The following is a 14,908-nucleotide window of genomic DNA, read 5'->3' on the forward strand; positions in this document are numbered from 1 at the left end:
AATTACAAAATTTTTGCGGTTGGTTTGAAAAATGCCAAAATGAAGTAAATAAAAAAACGTACTTTTACTATATTTTCAGTGAACAAAATTAAGGATTAATTTTCAATGAAATCATACCATCAAAAATGTAACGCACAGTGCAGTTGAGCATTAATTAGAGAAATATAAATTAAAAGAACATGGCACAAGCAAGTTAATTGCATTAATTGTTGTACAATGTTCTTTTACGTTGATCCCATTTGATAAGTGCATGTATTCAAGCCCTATTCGTCGCCGTTCGTGCAGCGATATTTGGCCAAATGTTTAAGGATCAACAGTTTCTGTATCAACTGCGAACGTAGCGAGATTTAATCGATATTTTAAAAACACATGGTTCTGAATTATATTTTCCTGCAGCTTATCAATTTAAAATTACTATTTATCACGATTCGGATACAATAGACACACGACAATACATTGCAGACGTATTTACACCATTTTTTGTTTTCCACATTTGATTCATTTGGTACAGTTTATATTTATGAATTCTCCGACATCTTGTACCTAAAAAAGCACCACCACAAATAGATAAATCAGTAAAATAGAAATCATTCTGATGACTTAACAAACACTTACTTGCACTTTGTACAGGTGAAGAATACGGTTTGACCTTCGTCCGCAGATCGGAGCTGTAAAGTGGCGTACGACATCTGATCATTACCACACTTGGGACACTGTCGGTTCACAATCGGTCCTTCGGCTTCCTCTCCTTCGGCACGGTCGGCTTGATCCGATTTTTTATTGGCGTACGAATTGAAATGGATCGTATACTCTGTTTCCATCGTGCCGAATGCTGCAAACGTACAAACATACGATAATTGCGCCCTTAAAAGCGGAACAGCAGCAGCCGCCGGTGCAGCAGCGCCAGTCGCTCTTACCCGCAGCATCGAACTCGCTTTGGCAGCCATAGCAGGACACTCTGTTGGAGTTTTTCAGTGGCGGCAGAATAGAACCACAATCGGGACAGAATCCGGGATCCATCGTAGGTAGCTACCAGCTTTACTTTGCTTTTATTTAGCAAATTTTTCCGAAACGTTACTGTGCGCTTATTTGAACCGCGTGTTTGTTGTTGACAACGCCCGGCAAACAATCCCGCAGTGCAAGTGACAGCGATTTGCGAGGGCGCGCGAGGGCTCGCACGCCATACAAGTTCACTGCTCCAGAGCCCTCGCATTAAAGAGCTTGCGAGCCTTGGAAGTGTCATATGAGCGAGACAGCTGTATGTCAAGTGTATGGCTATCTCTTTCGGGCAAGAAAAAAGCTCCGAAATGCAACGGTGTTGGTGAACAAAATTTAAATGGCCAAAAATTTTGACCACACACACTCTCTCTCCCGGTGCCTTCCCCTGTCCTCTCTTCCTTCAGGCCCCTTCCTCTTATTTCTGCGCGCCGCTCGCTTGTGTGCGATAGCTCATCAGCTGGTACTGGTATATGGTAGGGTTGTAGTTGTATCTTGAATTGGCGATTGGTACATATATATGTAGTGTATTTGGTTTTACCTGTGACCTTGACGATGCGAAAGCCGGTCAATTCTGGTGTTGAAGCAATATTTGTGCTATGCTGGTGGTTGCCGTTCCGTGCCGTTTCTGATGTGGCCATTTGATCGCCATGAGGATCAACGGTTATGAAGCCAATTTCAAACGAGCGAAAGTGAAGGAATAATTCCGTACCGGAAATTTGATTTTTTATCAAGTGTGATACTCCAATGTTGATCTCAACCCGATGTAAGCTGGTTTTAACGGCCATATGAGATAATGTACTCATGTGTTAAAAAATGTGGCATTTTTTTTCTTTCCTAATTTTCCCGAAAATTGACCCATAATTCAATACGATTTGACTATTTTAATTGATTCCTCATACAACGCATGGAAAGAGGTAAACTGGCCTCGCCAATTCATTCATCTCCGCTCCCAACCATTCATCACCCGAACCACCCTTAACCTCATCATTCCATCCACATGCAACGACATTTCCCTCTTCTTTAACAGCAAAGGTCTCAACCGAAGCTTCTACAGACTGCTGCTTTCCATTTTCCTGTTTCTTCTTCTTCTATTTGCCGTATCCATCTACCTGGTCATGCCAGCCAATGCAAGCTTTAGCGTCTTTTTTTAGTACCACACACCCGGCTGGCCAGTCCTTACTACGAGGGGACCGTCTATATGAGGCTTAAACCTATGACGGGCATGATATTATCATCCTTTATGTATCCAGTGGCGGATCTAACGGTAGGCGGACTAGGCGGTCGCCTGGGGCCCCGCCGATTAAGGGACCCCGTAGATCGCCATTCTATAGTATGCCGTATGGACAGAGTACTAGCGACAAGGGCCCCCGGAAGGATGGACGTTGGGGCCCCGAGGCTGGCGAATCAATTTTAGAGCCTGTGACTGATGATCGTAGGGCCCCCCGACGGCGTTCAAATTCCCAACAGCCAGTTTAATGCCGCTAACACCCCCCCCCCCCTCCTCCCGGCCCACCATTTACCATTTACAGGGGGCCTCAATTCGTCTTACCGGCTAGGGCCCCCGATACCCTTAATCCGCCACTGTATGTATCCTTCATTTACAACCCTTACATCTGAAATGCATCCAGTTCATTTTTATTTCCGTGTCCGCATAAAAAATTACACAAAATGTGCGACAAAACAACGCATAAACGTCGTTCAACAGCTCTTTGGTTTATTTCTTTTAAAACATGATTATAAAGCCACCTACATAAGGAAGAAGAAGAAGAAAGCCACATACAAAAACACATGCGGAGGGGGGGGGGGGGGGGGTTGGACGGGGAGAATGGCCACTCTCGGTTCCGTGTCAAGATCCTCATTGAGGACATCACACGCTGACAGCGCCTTTTTCAACGGTGAGCCCTCAGGATCGGGCCGTGATCTGTGCACATCCATTTGAACGTGTCACCAACTGATAATAAAACATTAGAAACAGACTCTCTCACCCGCAGGTACCCATTTTCTACCATCTGTTACACATTTTTTGACACACCATGAACAGCTTCCTTTTGTCTGTCTTTGCGAACGACTATGGGCTGGATCGTTCACTACCATGACATGGCCAACCCATCGCGGACTGGCGAGTATGGTGCGCTACAAGCTACCAGATCCACCAGGTTAATCCAATGATAGACTAGCCGCATCCTTGCTGTTGGGGTTTGTAAAACACAAGACGAGGCAAAGCGACATGCGCAATCGAAAAGCAGTCCGCAAAGAATCCAGATAAAATAAACTAGTGAACGTGCATACAAACCTTCTAACAAACTAAATATATGTCATCATGTTCATTCCCCCTTTAAAAATGCGTAGTGTTTTATGATAATATAAACTAAATTTATTTATCTTTAATGTTGTGCAAAACCCACACATACGAGTGGAGGCCCTAATCAGTCACATAAATGTAAGATTGGTTTAAGCGTCTAGCAGGGAAATATTCTAAACTAGAGAAGGATTTAATAGCAATTTAACTTGCGAATGGGGGGTGAGTTCCTTTTTTGGGCCCCCTCAAGACCACGGGGCCCTACGCGGCCGCTTAGTTTGCTTAGCACTTATTCCGCCCCTTCACACATACGCGCATGTCAAAACACTTAACTTAAAATTAGCCATATCGATTTATGCCTTAAAGCGCACTTAAAATTAAACTTAACTCGTTAACATCAAGTTTGTTCAATTAACACAATAACAGTATTAACGTGATGTCGTGATGTTTGTCGCCTTTCCGGGGTTATTCAGTGGCATGTTGGTGCCGTCAGCGAGCGACCGTCGATGCAATCGATACACCTGAGGGAATATAAAACATTTGTTTTAGAGGGAAGATAAAACAACAGATTTAGATGTAGCAATAGTGCATCTAGAAGGAACTCACTTGTGGGGTTTTTTCTCCTGCCAGGAAATTTGACCGCAATCAGTAGTGCGGTCGGTTCGGTCCTGTTGCTGCTGCAGCTATTGTGGGGCAGAGGATAATGCAGATCCGAAGGGTTGAATTCATGCCCCGAATGTTGTGATCGAGCGCGCTCGACACCGTCTGGCGGCGCAATCGGGGCACCCGGTGCCGGCTGGGCCTCTAGCGTGTTGTGCTGGTAGAGCCCGATTCGTCGCCGTACAGCTCCCGGAGGATGTTCTTTAATGGTTCATCGTAACACCACGTTCCAGAATAGAGGAAAATTGGCTGTAAAAAAGGAAAAAACACCATGATTAGCATCCTAATCCCTAGCTTCGCCAAACAATCTTCTTCTTCTTTCGTGGCCCACTTACAACTTACCGTATCATACACAATCATACACAGCGCACAGTTGCAAACACCTGTGGCAGGCCCATATCATTTCTGCATTATATCTGCAAGTTAAAAGAGGTCATAGTCTATTAAAATAATGTTTCTATAACTATAATCGCTGGATAACACTTACCCACTGTCTTGTGCTGTGTTGTCCACCACACCACTTTTCTATGCCGGTACATGCACGTACCGCTTCCGACGGAGCCAGCACGCATTGGGGAGGACTTCAACTACTTACTTTTGCTAAAATGGCACTTACTTACGTAAAATTAAGAACTTAATTATTAAAAAACTTACCGCACTTGATCAGCCAACAACACTGTTTACATTTTTTACACACACAACCTGACTTCTACAGTGACAGCAGCCGCAGAGCACCAACACAACGAAAGGTGTCAGGCAAGACGTCAGACGATCTTAGGCGAGGGGTAGGAAGGAGATCGGTGGTGAGGGACGTGAAAGCTCAGCTCGACAGAATCGCTATAGGAGGAAGCGAGGCAACTAGACTAGACTAGAGAAATTAGAGCGAGAGGTACCTCACCAACCCTCGCATTAATGCGAGGGTTGGTGAGGTACCTCTCGCTCTAATTTCTCTAGTCTAGTCTAGTTGCCTCGCTTCCTCCTATAGCGATTCTGTCGAGCTGAGCTTTCACGTCCCTCACCACCGATCTCCTTCCTACCCCTCGCCTAAGATCGTCTGACGTCTTGCCTGACACCTTTCGTTGTGTTGGTGCTCTGCGGCTGCTGTCACTGTAGAAGTCAGGTTGTGTGTGTAAAAAATGTAAACAGTGTTGTTGGCTGATCAAGTGCGGTAAGTTTTTTAATAATTAAGTTCTTAATTTTACGTAAGTAAGTGCCATTTTAGCAAAAGTAAGTAGTTGAAGTCCTCCCCAATGCGTGCTGGCTCCGTCGGAAGCGGTACGTGCATGTACCGGCATAGAAAAGTGGTGTGGTGGACAACACAGCACAAGACAGTGGGTAAGTGTTATCCAGCGATTATAGTTATAGAAACATTATTTTAATAGACTATGACCTCTTTTAACTTGCAGATATAATGCAGAAATGATATGGGCCTGCCACAGGTGTTTGCAACTGTGCGCTGTGTATGATTGTGTATGATACGGTAAGTTGTAAGTGGGCCACGAAAGAAGAAGAAGATTGTTTGGCGAAGCTAGGGATTAGGATGCTAATCATGGTGTTTTTTCCTTTTTTACAGCCAATTTTCCTCTATTCTGGAACGTGGTGTTACGATGAACCATTAAAGAACATCCTCCGGGAGCTGTACGGCGACGAATCGGGCTCTACCAGCACAACACGCTAGAGGCCCAGCCGGCACCGGGTGCCCCGATTGCGCCGCCAGACGGTGTCGAGCGCGCTCGATCACAACATTCGGGGCATGAATTCAACCCTTCGGATCTGCATTATCCTCTGCCCCACAATAGCTGCAGCAGCAACAGGACCGAACCGACCGCACTACTGATTGCGGTCAAATTTCCTGGCAGGAGAAAAAACCCCACAAGTGAGTTCCTTCTAGATGCACTATTGCTACATCTAAATCTGTTGTTTTATCTTCCCTCTAAAACAAATGTTTTATATTCCCTCAGGTGTATCGATTGCATCGACGGTCGCTCGCTGACGGCACCAACATGCCACTGAATAACCCCGGAAAGGCGACAAACATCACGACATCACGTTAATACTGTTATTGTGTTAATTGAACAAACTTGATGTTAACGAGTTAAGTTTAATTTTAAGTGCGCTTTAAGGCATAAATCGATATGGCTAATTTTAAGTTAAGTGTTTTGACATGCGCGTATGTGTGAAGGGGCGGAATAAGTGCTAAGCAAACTAAGCGGCCGCGTAGGGCCCCGTGGTCTTGAGGGGGCCCAAAAAAGGAACTCACCCCCCATTCGCAAGTTAAATTGCTATTAAATCCTTCTCTAGTTTAGAATATTTCCCTGCTAGACGCTTAAACCAATCTTACATTTATGTGACTGATTAGGGCCTCCACTCGTATGTGTGGGTTTTGCACAACATTAAAGATAAATAAATTTAGTTTATATTATCATAAAACACTACGCATTTTTAAAGGGGGAATGAACATGATGACATATATTTAGTTTGTTAGAAGGTTTGTATGCACGTTCACTAGTTTATTTTATCTGGATTCTTTGCGGACTGCTTTTCGATTGCGCATGTCGCTTTGCCTCGTCTTGTGTTTTACAAACCCCAACAGCAAGGATGCGGCTAGTCTATCATTGGATTAACCTGGTGGATCTGGTAGCTTGTAGCGCACCATACTCGCCAGTCCGCGATGGGTTGGCCATGTCATGGTAGTGAACGATCCAGCCCATAGTCGTTCGCAAAGACAGACAAAAGGAAGCTGTTCATGGTGTGTCAAAAAATGTGTAACAGATGGTAGAAAATGGGTACCTGCGGGTGAGAGAGTCTGTTTCTAATGTTTTATTATCAGTTGGTGACACGTTCAAATGGATGTGCACAGATCACGGCCCGATCCTGAGGGCTCACCGTTGAAAAAGGCGCTGTCAGCGTGTGATGTCCTCAATGAGGATCTTGACACGGAACCGAGAGTGGCCATTCTCCCCGTCCAACCCCCCCCCCCCCCCCTCCGCATGTGTTTTTGTATGTGGCTTTCTTCTTCTTCTTCCTTATGTAGGTGGCTTTATAATCATGTTTTAAAAGAAATAAACCAAAGAGCTGTTGAACGACGTTTATGCGTTGTTTTGTCGCACATTTTGTGTAATTTTTTATGCGGACACGGAAATAAAAATGAACTGGATGCATTTCAGATGTAAGGGTTGTAAATGAAGGATACATACAGTGGCGGATTAAGGGTATCGGGGGCCCTAGCCGGTAAGACGAATTGAGGCCCCCTGTAAATGGTAAATGGTGGGCCGGGAGGAGGGGGGGGGGGGGTGTTAGCGGCATTAAACTGGCTGTTGGGAATTTGAACGCCGTCGGGGGGCCCTACGATCATCAGTCACAGGCTCTAAAATTGATTCGCCAGCCTCGGGGCCCCAACGTCCATCCTTCCGGGGGCCCTTGTCGCTAGTACTCTGTCCATACGGCATACTATAGAATGGCGATCTACGGGGTCCCTTAATCGGCGGGGCCCCAGGCGACCGCCTAGTCCGCCTACCGTTAGATCCGCCACTGGATACATAAAGGATGATAATATCATGCCCGTCATAGGTTTAAGCCTCATATAGACGGTCCCCTCGTAGTAAGGACTGGCCAGCCGGGTGTGTGGTACTAAAAAAAGACGCTAAAGCTTGCATTGGCTGGCATGACCAGGTAGATGGATACGGCAAATAGAAGAAGAAGAAACAGGAAAATGGAAAGCAGCAGTCTGTAGAAGCTTCGGTTGAGACCTTTGCTGTTAAAGAAGAGGGAAATGTCGTTGCATGTGGATGGAATGATGAGGTTAAGGGTGGTTCGGGTGATGAATGGTTGGGAGCGGAGATGAATGAATTGGCGAGGCCAGTTTACCTCTTTCCATGCGTTGTATGAGGAATCAATTAAAATAGTCAAATCGTATTGAATTATGGGTCAATTTTCGGGAAAATTAGGAAAGAAAAAAAATGCCACATTTTTTAACACATGAGTACATTATCTCATATGGCCGTTAAAACCAGCTTACATCGGGTTGAGATCAACATTGGAGTATCACACTTGATAAAAAATCAAATTTCCGGTACGGAATTATTCCTTCACTTTCGCTCGTTTGAAATTGGCTTCATAACCGTTGATCCTCATGGCGATCAAATGGCCACATCAGAAACGGCACGGAACGGCAACCACCAGCATAGCACAAATATTGCTTCAACACCAGAATTGACCGGCTTTCGCATCGTCAAGGTCACAGGTAAAACCAAATACACTACATATATATGTACCAATCGCCAATTCAAGATACAACTACAACCCTACCATATACCAGTACCAGCTGATGAGCTATCGCACACAAGCGAGCGGCGCGCAGAAATAAGAGGAAGGGGCCTGAAGGAAGAGAGGACAGGGGAAGGCACCGGGAGAGAGAGTGTGTGTGGTCAAAATTTTTGGCCATTTAAATTTTGTTCACCAACACCGTTGCATTTCGGAGCTTTTTTCTTGCCCGAAAGAGATAGCCATACACTTGACATACAGCTGTCTCGCTCATATGACACTTCCAAGGCTCGCAAGCTCTTTAATGCGAGGGCTCTGGAGCAGTGAACTTGTATGGCGTCCCGGCAAACAATGCGAGGGTTGGTGAGGTACCTCTCGCTCTAATTTCTCTAGTCTAGTCTAGTTGCCTCGCTTCCTCCTATAGCGATTCTGTCGAGCTGAGCTTTCACGTCCCTCACCACCGATCTCCTTCCTACCCCTCGCCTAAGATCGTCTGACGTCTTGCCTGACACCTTTCGTTGTGTTGGTGCTCTGCGGCTGCTGTCACTGTAGAAGTCAGGTTGTGTGTGTAAAAAATGTAAACAGTGTTGTTGGCTGATCAAGTGCGGTAAGTTTTTTAATAATTAAGTTCTTAATTTTACGTAAGTAAGTGCCATTTTAGCAAAAGTAAGTAGTTGAAGTCCTCCCCAATGCGTGCTGGCTCCGTCGGAAGCGGTACGTGCATGTACCGGCATAGAAAAGTGGTGTGGTGGACAACACAGCACAAGACAGTGGGTAAGTGTTATCCAGCGATTATAGTTATAGAAACATTATTTTAATAGACTATGACCTCTTTTAACTTGCAGATATAATGCAGAAATGATATGGGCCTGCCACAGGTGTTTGCAACTGTGCGCTGTGTATGATTGTGTATGATACGGTAAGTTGTAAGTGGGCCACGAAAGAAGAAGAAGATTGTTTGGCGAAGCTAGGGATTAGGATGCTAATCATGGTGTTTTTTCCTTTTTTACAGCCAATTTTCCTCTATTCTGGAACGTGGTGTTACGATGAACCATTAAAGAACATCCTCCGGGAGCTGTACGGCGACGAATCGGGCTCTACCAGCACAACACGCTAGAGGCCCAGCCGGCACCGGGTGCCCCGATTGCGCCGCCAGACGGTGTCGAGCGCGCTCGATCACAACATTCGGGGCATGAATTCAACCCTTCGGATCTGCATTATCCTCTGCCCCACAATAGCTGCAGCAGCAACAGGACCGAACCGACCGCACTACTGATTGCGGTCAAATTTCCTGGCAGGAGAAAAAACCCCACAAGTGAGTTCCTTCTAGATGCACTATTGCTACATCTAAATCTGTTGTTTTATCTTCCCTCTAAAACAAATGTTTTATATTCCCTCAGGTGTATCGATTGCATCGACGGTCGCTCGCTGACGGCACCAACATGCCACTGAATAACCCCGGAAAGGCGACAAACATCACGACATCACGTTAATACTGTTATTGTGTTAATTGAACAAACTTGATGTTAACGAGTTAAGTTTAATTTTAAGTGCGCTTTAAGGCATAAATCGATATGGCTAATTTTAAGTTAAGTGTTTTGACATGCGCGTATGTGTGAAGGGGCGGAATAAGTGCTAAGCAAACTAAGCGGCCGCGTAGGGCCCCGTGGTCTTGAGGGGGCCCAAAAAAGGAACTCACCCCCCATTCGCAAGTTAAATTGCTATTAAATCCTTCTCTAGTTTAGAATATTTCCCTGCTAGACGCTTAAACCAATCTTACATTTATGTGACTGATTAGGGCCTCCACTCGTATGTGTGGGTTTTGCACAACATTAAAGATAAATAAATTTAGTTTATATTATCATAAAACACTACGCATTTTTAAAGGGGGAATGAACATGATGACATATATTTAGTTTGTTAGAAGGTTTGTATGCACGTTCACTAGTTTATTTTATCTGGATTCTTTGCGGACTGCTTTTCGATTGCGCATGTCGCTTTGCCTCGTCTTGTGTTTTACAAACCCCAACAGCAAGGATGCGGCTAGTCTATCATTGGATTAACCTGGTGGATCTGGTAGCTTGTAGCGCACCATACTCGCCAGTCCGCGATGGGTTGGCCATGTCATGGTAGTGAACGATCCAGCCCATAGTCGTTCGCAAAGACAGACAAAAGGAAGCTGTTCATGGTGTGTCAAAAAATGTGTAACAGATGGTAGAAAATGGGTACCTGCGGGTGAGAGAGTCTGTTTCTAATGTTTTATTATCAGTTGGTGACACGTTCAAATGGATGTGCACAGATCACGGCCCGATCCTGAGGGCTCACCGTTGAAAAAGGCGCTGTCAGCGTGTGATGTCCTCAATGAGGATCTTGACACGGAACCGAGAGTGGCCATTCTCCCCGTCCAACCCCCCCCCCCCCCCCTCCGCATGTGTTTTTGTATGTGGCTTTCTTCTTCTTCTTCCTTATGTAGGTGGCTTTATAATCATGTTTTAAAAGAAATAAACCAAAGAGCTGTTGAACGACGTTTATGCGTTGTTTTGTCGCACATTTTGTGTAATTTTTTATGCGGACACGGAAATAAAAATGAACTGGATGCATTTCAGATGTAAGGGTTGTAAATGAAGGATACATACAGTGGCGGATTAAGGGTATCGGGGGCCCTAGCCGGTAAGACGAATTGAGGCCCCCTGTAAATGGTAAATGGTGGGCCGGGAGGAGGGGGGGGGGGTGTTAGCGGCATTAAACTGGCTGTTGGGAATTTGAACGCCGTCGGGGGGCCCTACGATCATCAGTCACAGGCTCTAAAATTGATTCGCCAGCCTCGGGGCCCCAACGTCCATCCTTCCGGGGGCCCTTGTCGCTAGTACTCTGTCCATACGGCATACTATAGAATGGCGATCTACGGGGTCCCTTAATCGGCGGGGCCCCAGGCGACCGCCTAGTCCGCCTACCGTTAGATCCGCCACTGGATACATAAAGGATGATAATATCATGCCCGTCATAGGTTTAAGCCTCATATAGACGGTCCCCTCGTAGTAAGGACTGGCCAGCCGGGTGTGTGGTACTAAAAAAAGACGCTAAAGCTTGCATTGGCTGGCATGACCAGGTAGATGGATACGGCAAATAGAAGAAGAAGAAACAGGAAAATGGAAAGCAGCAGTCTGTAGAAGCTTCGGTTGAGACCTTTGCTGTTAAAGAAGAGGGAAATGTCGTTGCATGTGGATGGAATGATGAGGTTAAGGGTGGTTCGGGTGATGAATGGTTGGGAGCGGAGATGAATGAATTGGCGAGGCCAGTTTACCTCTTTCCATGCGTTGTATGAGGAATCAATTAAAATAGTCAAATCGTATTGAATTATGGGTCAATTTTCGGGAAAATTAGGAAAGAAAAAAAATGCCACATTTTTTAACACATGAGTACATTATCTCATATGGCCGTTAAAACCAGCTTACATCGGGTTGAGATCAACATTGGAGTATCACACTTGATAAAAAATCAAATTTCCGGTACGGAATTATTCCTTCACTTTCGCTCGTTTGAAATTGGCTTCATAACCGTTGATCCTCATGGCGATCAAATGGCCACATCAGAAACGGCACGGAACGGCAACCACCAGCATAGCACAAATATTGCTTCAACACCAGAATTGACCGGCTTTCGCATCGTCAAGGTCACAGGTAAAACCAAATACACTACATATATATGTACCAATCGCCAATTCAAGATACAACTACAACCCTACCATATACCAGTACCAGCTGATGAGCTATCGCACACAAGCGAGCGGCGCGCAGAAATAAGAGGAAGGGGCCTGAAGGAAGAGAGGACAGGGGAAGGCACCGGGAGAGAGAGTGTGTGTGGTCAAAATTTTTGGCCATTTAAATTTTGTTCACCAACACCGTTGCATTTCGGAGCTTTTTTCTTGCCCGAAAGAGATAGCCATACACTTGACATACAGCTGTCTCGCTCATATGACACTTCCAAGGCTCGCAAGCTCTTTAATGCGAGGGCTCTGGAGCAGTGAACTTGTATGGCGTGCGAGCCCTCGCGCGCCCTCGCAAATCGCTGTCACTTGCACTGCGGGGTGCGAGCCCTCGCGCGCCCTCGCAAATCGCTGTCACTTGCACTGCGGGTATAATTGACAGCCTCGTCTGAAAGCTCTCGATTATCCGTGTTCGCACAACGGTCGACCGTCATGGAGTAATAAAGATTAATTTATTTAAATATTTCGTTAAATTGTCGTTACGCCGAAGTAGAATGAACTCTTTTTACTAAGAACAGTGACATAATATACAATTTTCGTTGATAACCGCTGGAAAAATTTGTGAAATAAAAAAAGATGTTATGGTATTTGACACAAACACAATCTATTTATTGAGATGGTTATTGGTTATACTGATAAGAAAACTATTGAACCTGAACCTCTTCCAGCCCAACATAGAGATGGGTCCGCTAGAAGGCCAAATGTCTCGTGTCACAGAATAGAATCTCCATTATCTTTCTCTAAACACATCTCAATTGCAATGTGCTCCAAATGTTACGGAATATGTACACCACCACCTCGTCTGCTCAGCGACGCCACGCACTGAGACACGAAAACCAGCGCTGCGTATCACGCGCATCGAACATGTTGTAGTACGTGGACGCCAGCGTGGCCGCTATCCCGAACACAATGACCGAGCCGGCCAGAATACAGTCGCTGTACATGAAGCGGCACAGTTCCTTGCAGCGAACGCTCAGCGACGCCACCCACTTCCGGGCCGTGTCCCGCACCATCGCCATCGACATGGACGAGTCATTCGAACCGATCGATCCGTACCAGGTGCGGCGCGTCTCGCCGAGCGTATCGGTGTCCGAATCGTCGAGCGGATCTTCCGAAACCTGGGACGATTCGGTAGAGTACGATCGCTTCAGCTCCTGGCTGTACAGCTTCTCCAGCTCCAGCATGCGCTGGTAGAACAGGGGCGGCAGTATGAAGATGAGCGGTCCGGTCAGTGTGCCACCGATGATGCCCATTACCAGATCGAACCGGGGTAAGATTTCCGCTATCAAAACGCCCAACCACACGAGCGTCGACCGTATGATGCACCTTTTGAGGGTAAAATCTGAAAGACAGACGCACACAGACACGGATCAATAGACACGGAGCACAGCACAAAGCAAGGATGTAGCAGGACATTACCTCTCGAGGCACCCAGCACATCCTCGATGTGTTGAAACAGTGCCGAATTCCCCACCGCACTCGACAGGCACAGCTGCAGCGTCACCAGCAGTATGGTCAGGTACAGTGACCAGCTTCTAGGCAGTATCTGCAGCACATTGTTCGGCACATCCATCCCATAACGGTACGCGGTCAGCAGCGTGGTGACCGCGGACAGGCTGCAGGTCGTAACGATGCCAAACAGTACCGCCTTCCCGATGTGCCGCTTGTGCTGCATGTCCACCTGTATCGTCAGCAGCATCGGATGGATGTCGAACTGAAACGCAATGATACCGTACGCCTTCAGCAGCTGCACGAACGGCGGCAGCCCGAGCGTAATGTCCCGGAACGGGGTCCACCCTCCCGACGCCGACCGGTCCTCCCCGATCGAGATCCACGTCAGGATGGCCACACTGCTGCACACCACGACCGAAACGCTCGCCAGTGTGCGCATATTTTTCGGACTCCCCAGCCACATGATCGGACAGAGAAACAGCCCAATAATGAGCAGCCAGTAGCAGAACGAAAGCTCCAACGATCCATCACTAACGCGCGCGCCAAGCAGTTGCAAATTTTGTGCGGCCACCAGCAGATTCGGTATCCCACCACCGAACACGGTCAGATCGAGCAGCACCGTCACGAACACGCTCATGCGCTTGCCGTACGTGAACTCGGCAATAGCCGCGTACGGGTACCGATTCTTGGCCACTATCGACGGGTCTAGCCGCTCCGCTATCGTCCAGCAGCGGCCCAGCACGACCGCCGTGTAGATCTGCAGCGTAATGACGAACAGCACCAGCGGCACCCCGTACAGCCCGCAGGAGATGATGGATTTCGGCAGCGCCACGATCGGGAACACACCGAACAGGTCGACCACGCACAGGGTGGCAAAGAACAGGGACAGCTTGCGGGAGCTCGCACCGTACGCACCGTCTCGCTCGCCATAGTAACCGAGCCGTTCCCGCTGCAGCACCGGATTCGAGGAGCTCTGATAGCTCTGGTAGGCCATGACTAAAATGCACCGGCGTCAAGGCGACACTGCACTGCCATAATCTTTGCCGAGGTGTGGCGAAACACAACTACCCGTTGGTGGCGGCTGTCGGGAAGGGGTTTTTTGCACAGTTTCCCCCAAGACGATGCACCCAAAGGGACACAACCTGCACACACACACACGCTAGCTGTTTTGCTGTCTGCCTACCAACGTACGCCGAAAGACTGCGGAAACTGATCGAAGGGTCGCTGCACGATGGTGTAATAGAGCCCGCCATTGCCGGCCACCATCAATGGAACGCTCGTTCGTTCGGAGGAATCCTTACAAACGTCCTCAGCAGCACCAAACGGGACGACGGCCTGGCAGACGGTAAGTAGGGTGGGCTTTTCGTTGAGGCAGGTTGCTACAGTAACAGTAACAGAGCATGCCGTGGGCGGAACCGGTTCGAAGAACACAACCAAGCCGTTTCGTCATAACACAGTGAGGGAGTGAA

General features: G+C 47.1%; 2 protein-coding genes and 3 long non-coding RNA genes across 5 annotated transcripts; 2 read left to right on the top strand and 3 right to left on the bottom strand.

The window, feature by feature from the left end:
- Positions 1-461: 461 nt before the first annotated feature.
- On the bottom strand, positions 462-1,209 carry LOC1273588 (DNA-directed RNA polymerase I subunit RPA12). The gene is made up of 3 exons (XM_312581.5): positions 918-1,209; positions 616-832; positions 462-543 (listed from the first exon to the last, which is right to left on the bottom strand). The coding sequence occupies exons 1-3, from the start codon at positions 1,018-1,020 to the stop codon at positions 519-521; spliced, it is 345 nt and encodes a 114-aa protein (XP_312581.4). The 5' UTR covers positions 1,021-1,209; the 3' UTR covers positions 462-518.
- Positions 1,210-3,350: 2,141 nt separating this feature from the next.
- LOC133391746 (uncharacterized) lies at positions 3,351-4,863 on the bottom strand. The gene is made up of 4 exons (XR_009765203.1): positions 4,446-4,863; positions 4,301-4,374; positions 3,905-4,207; positions 3,351-3,819 (listed from the first exon to the last, which is right to left on the bottom strand). It is a non-coding gene; the product is annotated as an uncharacterized LOC133391746 (long non-coding RNA).
- Positions 4,864-4,875: 12 nt separating this feature from the next.
- On the top strand, positions 4,876-6,388 carry LOC133391747 (uncharacterized). Its single transcript, XR_009765204.1, has 4 exons — positions 4,876-5,293; positions 5,365-5,438; positions 5,532-5,834; positions 5,920-6,388. It is a non-coding gene; the product is annotated as an uncharacterized LOC133391747 (long non-coding RNA).
- Positions 6,389-8,561: 2,173 nt separating this feature from the next.
- LOC133391763 (uncharacterized) lies at positions 8,562-10,090 on the top strand. Its single transcript, XR_009765228.1, has 4 exons — positions 8,562-8,995; positions 9,067-9,140; positions 9,234-9,536; positions 9,622-10,090. It is a non-coding gene; the product is annotated as an uncharacterized LOC133391763 (long non-coding RNA).
- A 2,476-nt stretch (positions 10,091-12,566) lies between these two features.
- Positions 12,567-14,756, bottom strand: LOC1273587 (uncharacterized). Its single transcript, XM_312580.6, has 2 exons — positions 13,407-14,756; positions 12,567-13,329 (listed from the first exon to the last, which is right to left on the bottom strand). Exons 1-2 carry the CDS (start codon positions 14,431-14,433, stop codon positions 12,794-12,796), a joined length of 1,563 nt encoding a protein of 520 aa, XP_312580.6. The 5' UTR covers positions 14,434-14,756; the 3' UTR covers positions 12,567-12,793.
- Between the last annotated feature and the right edge of the window lie 152 nt (positions 14,757-14,908).

Source organism: Anopheles gambiae, chromosome 2, assembly GCF_943734735.2.
Source record: "Anopheles gambiae chromosome 2, idAnoGambNW_F1_1, whole genome shotgun sequence".
Lineage (NCBI taxonomy): Eukaryota > Metazoa > Arthropoda > Insecta > Diptera > Culicidae > Anopheles > Anopheles gambiae.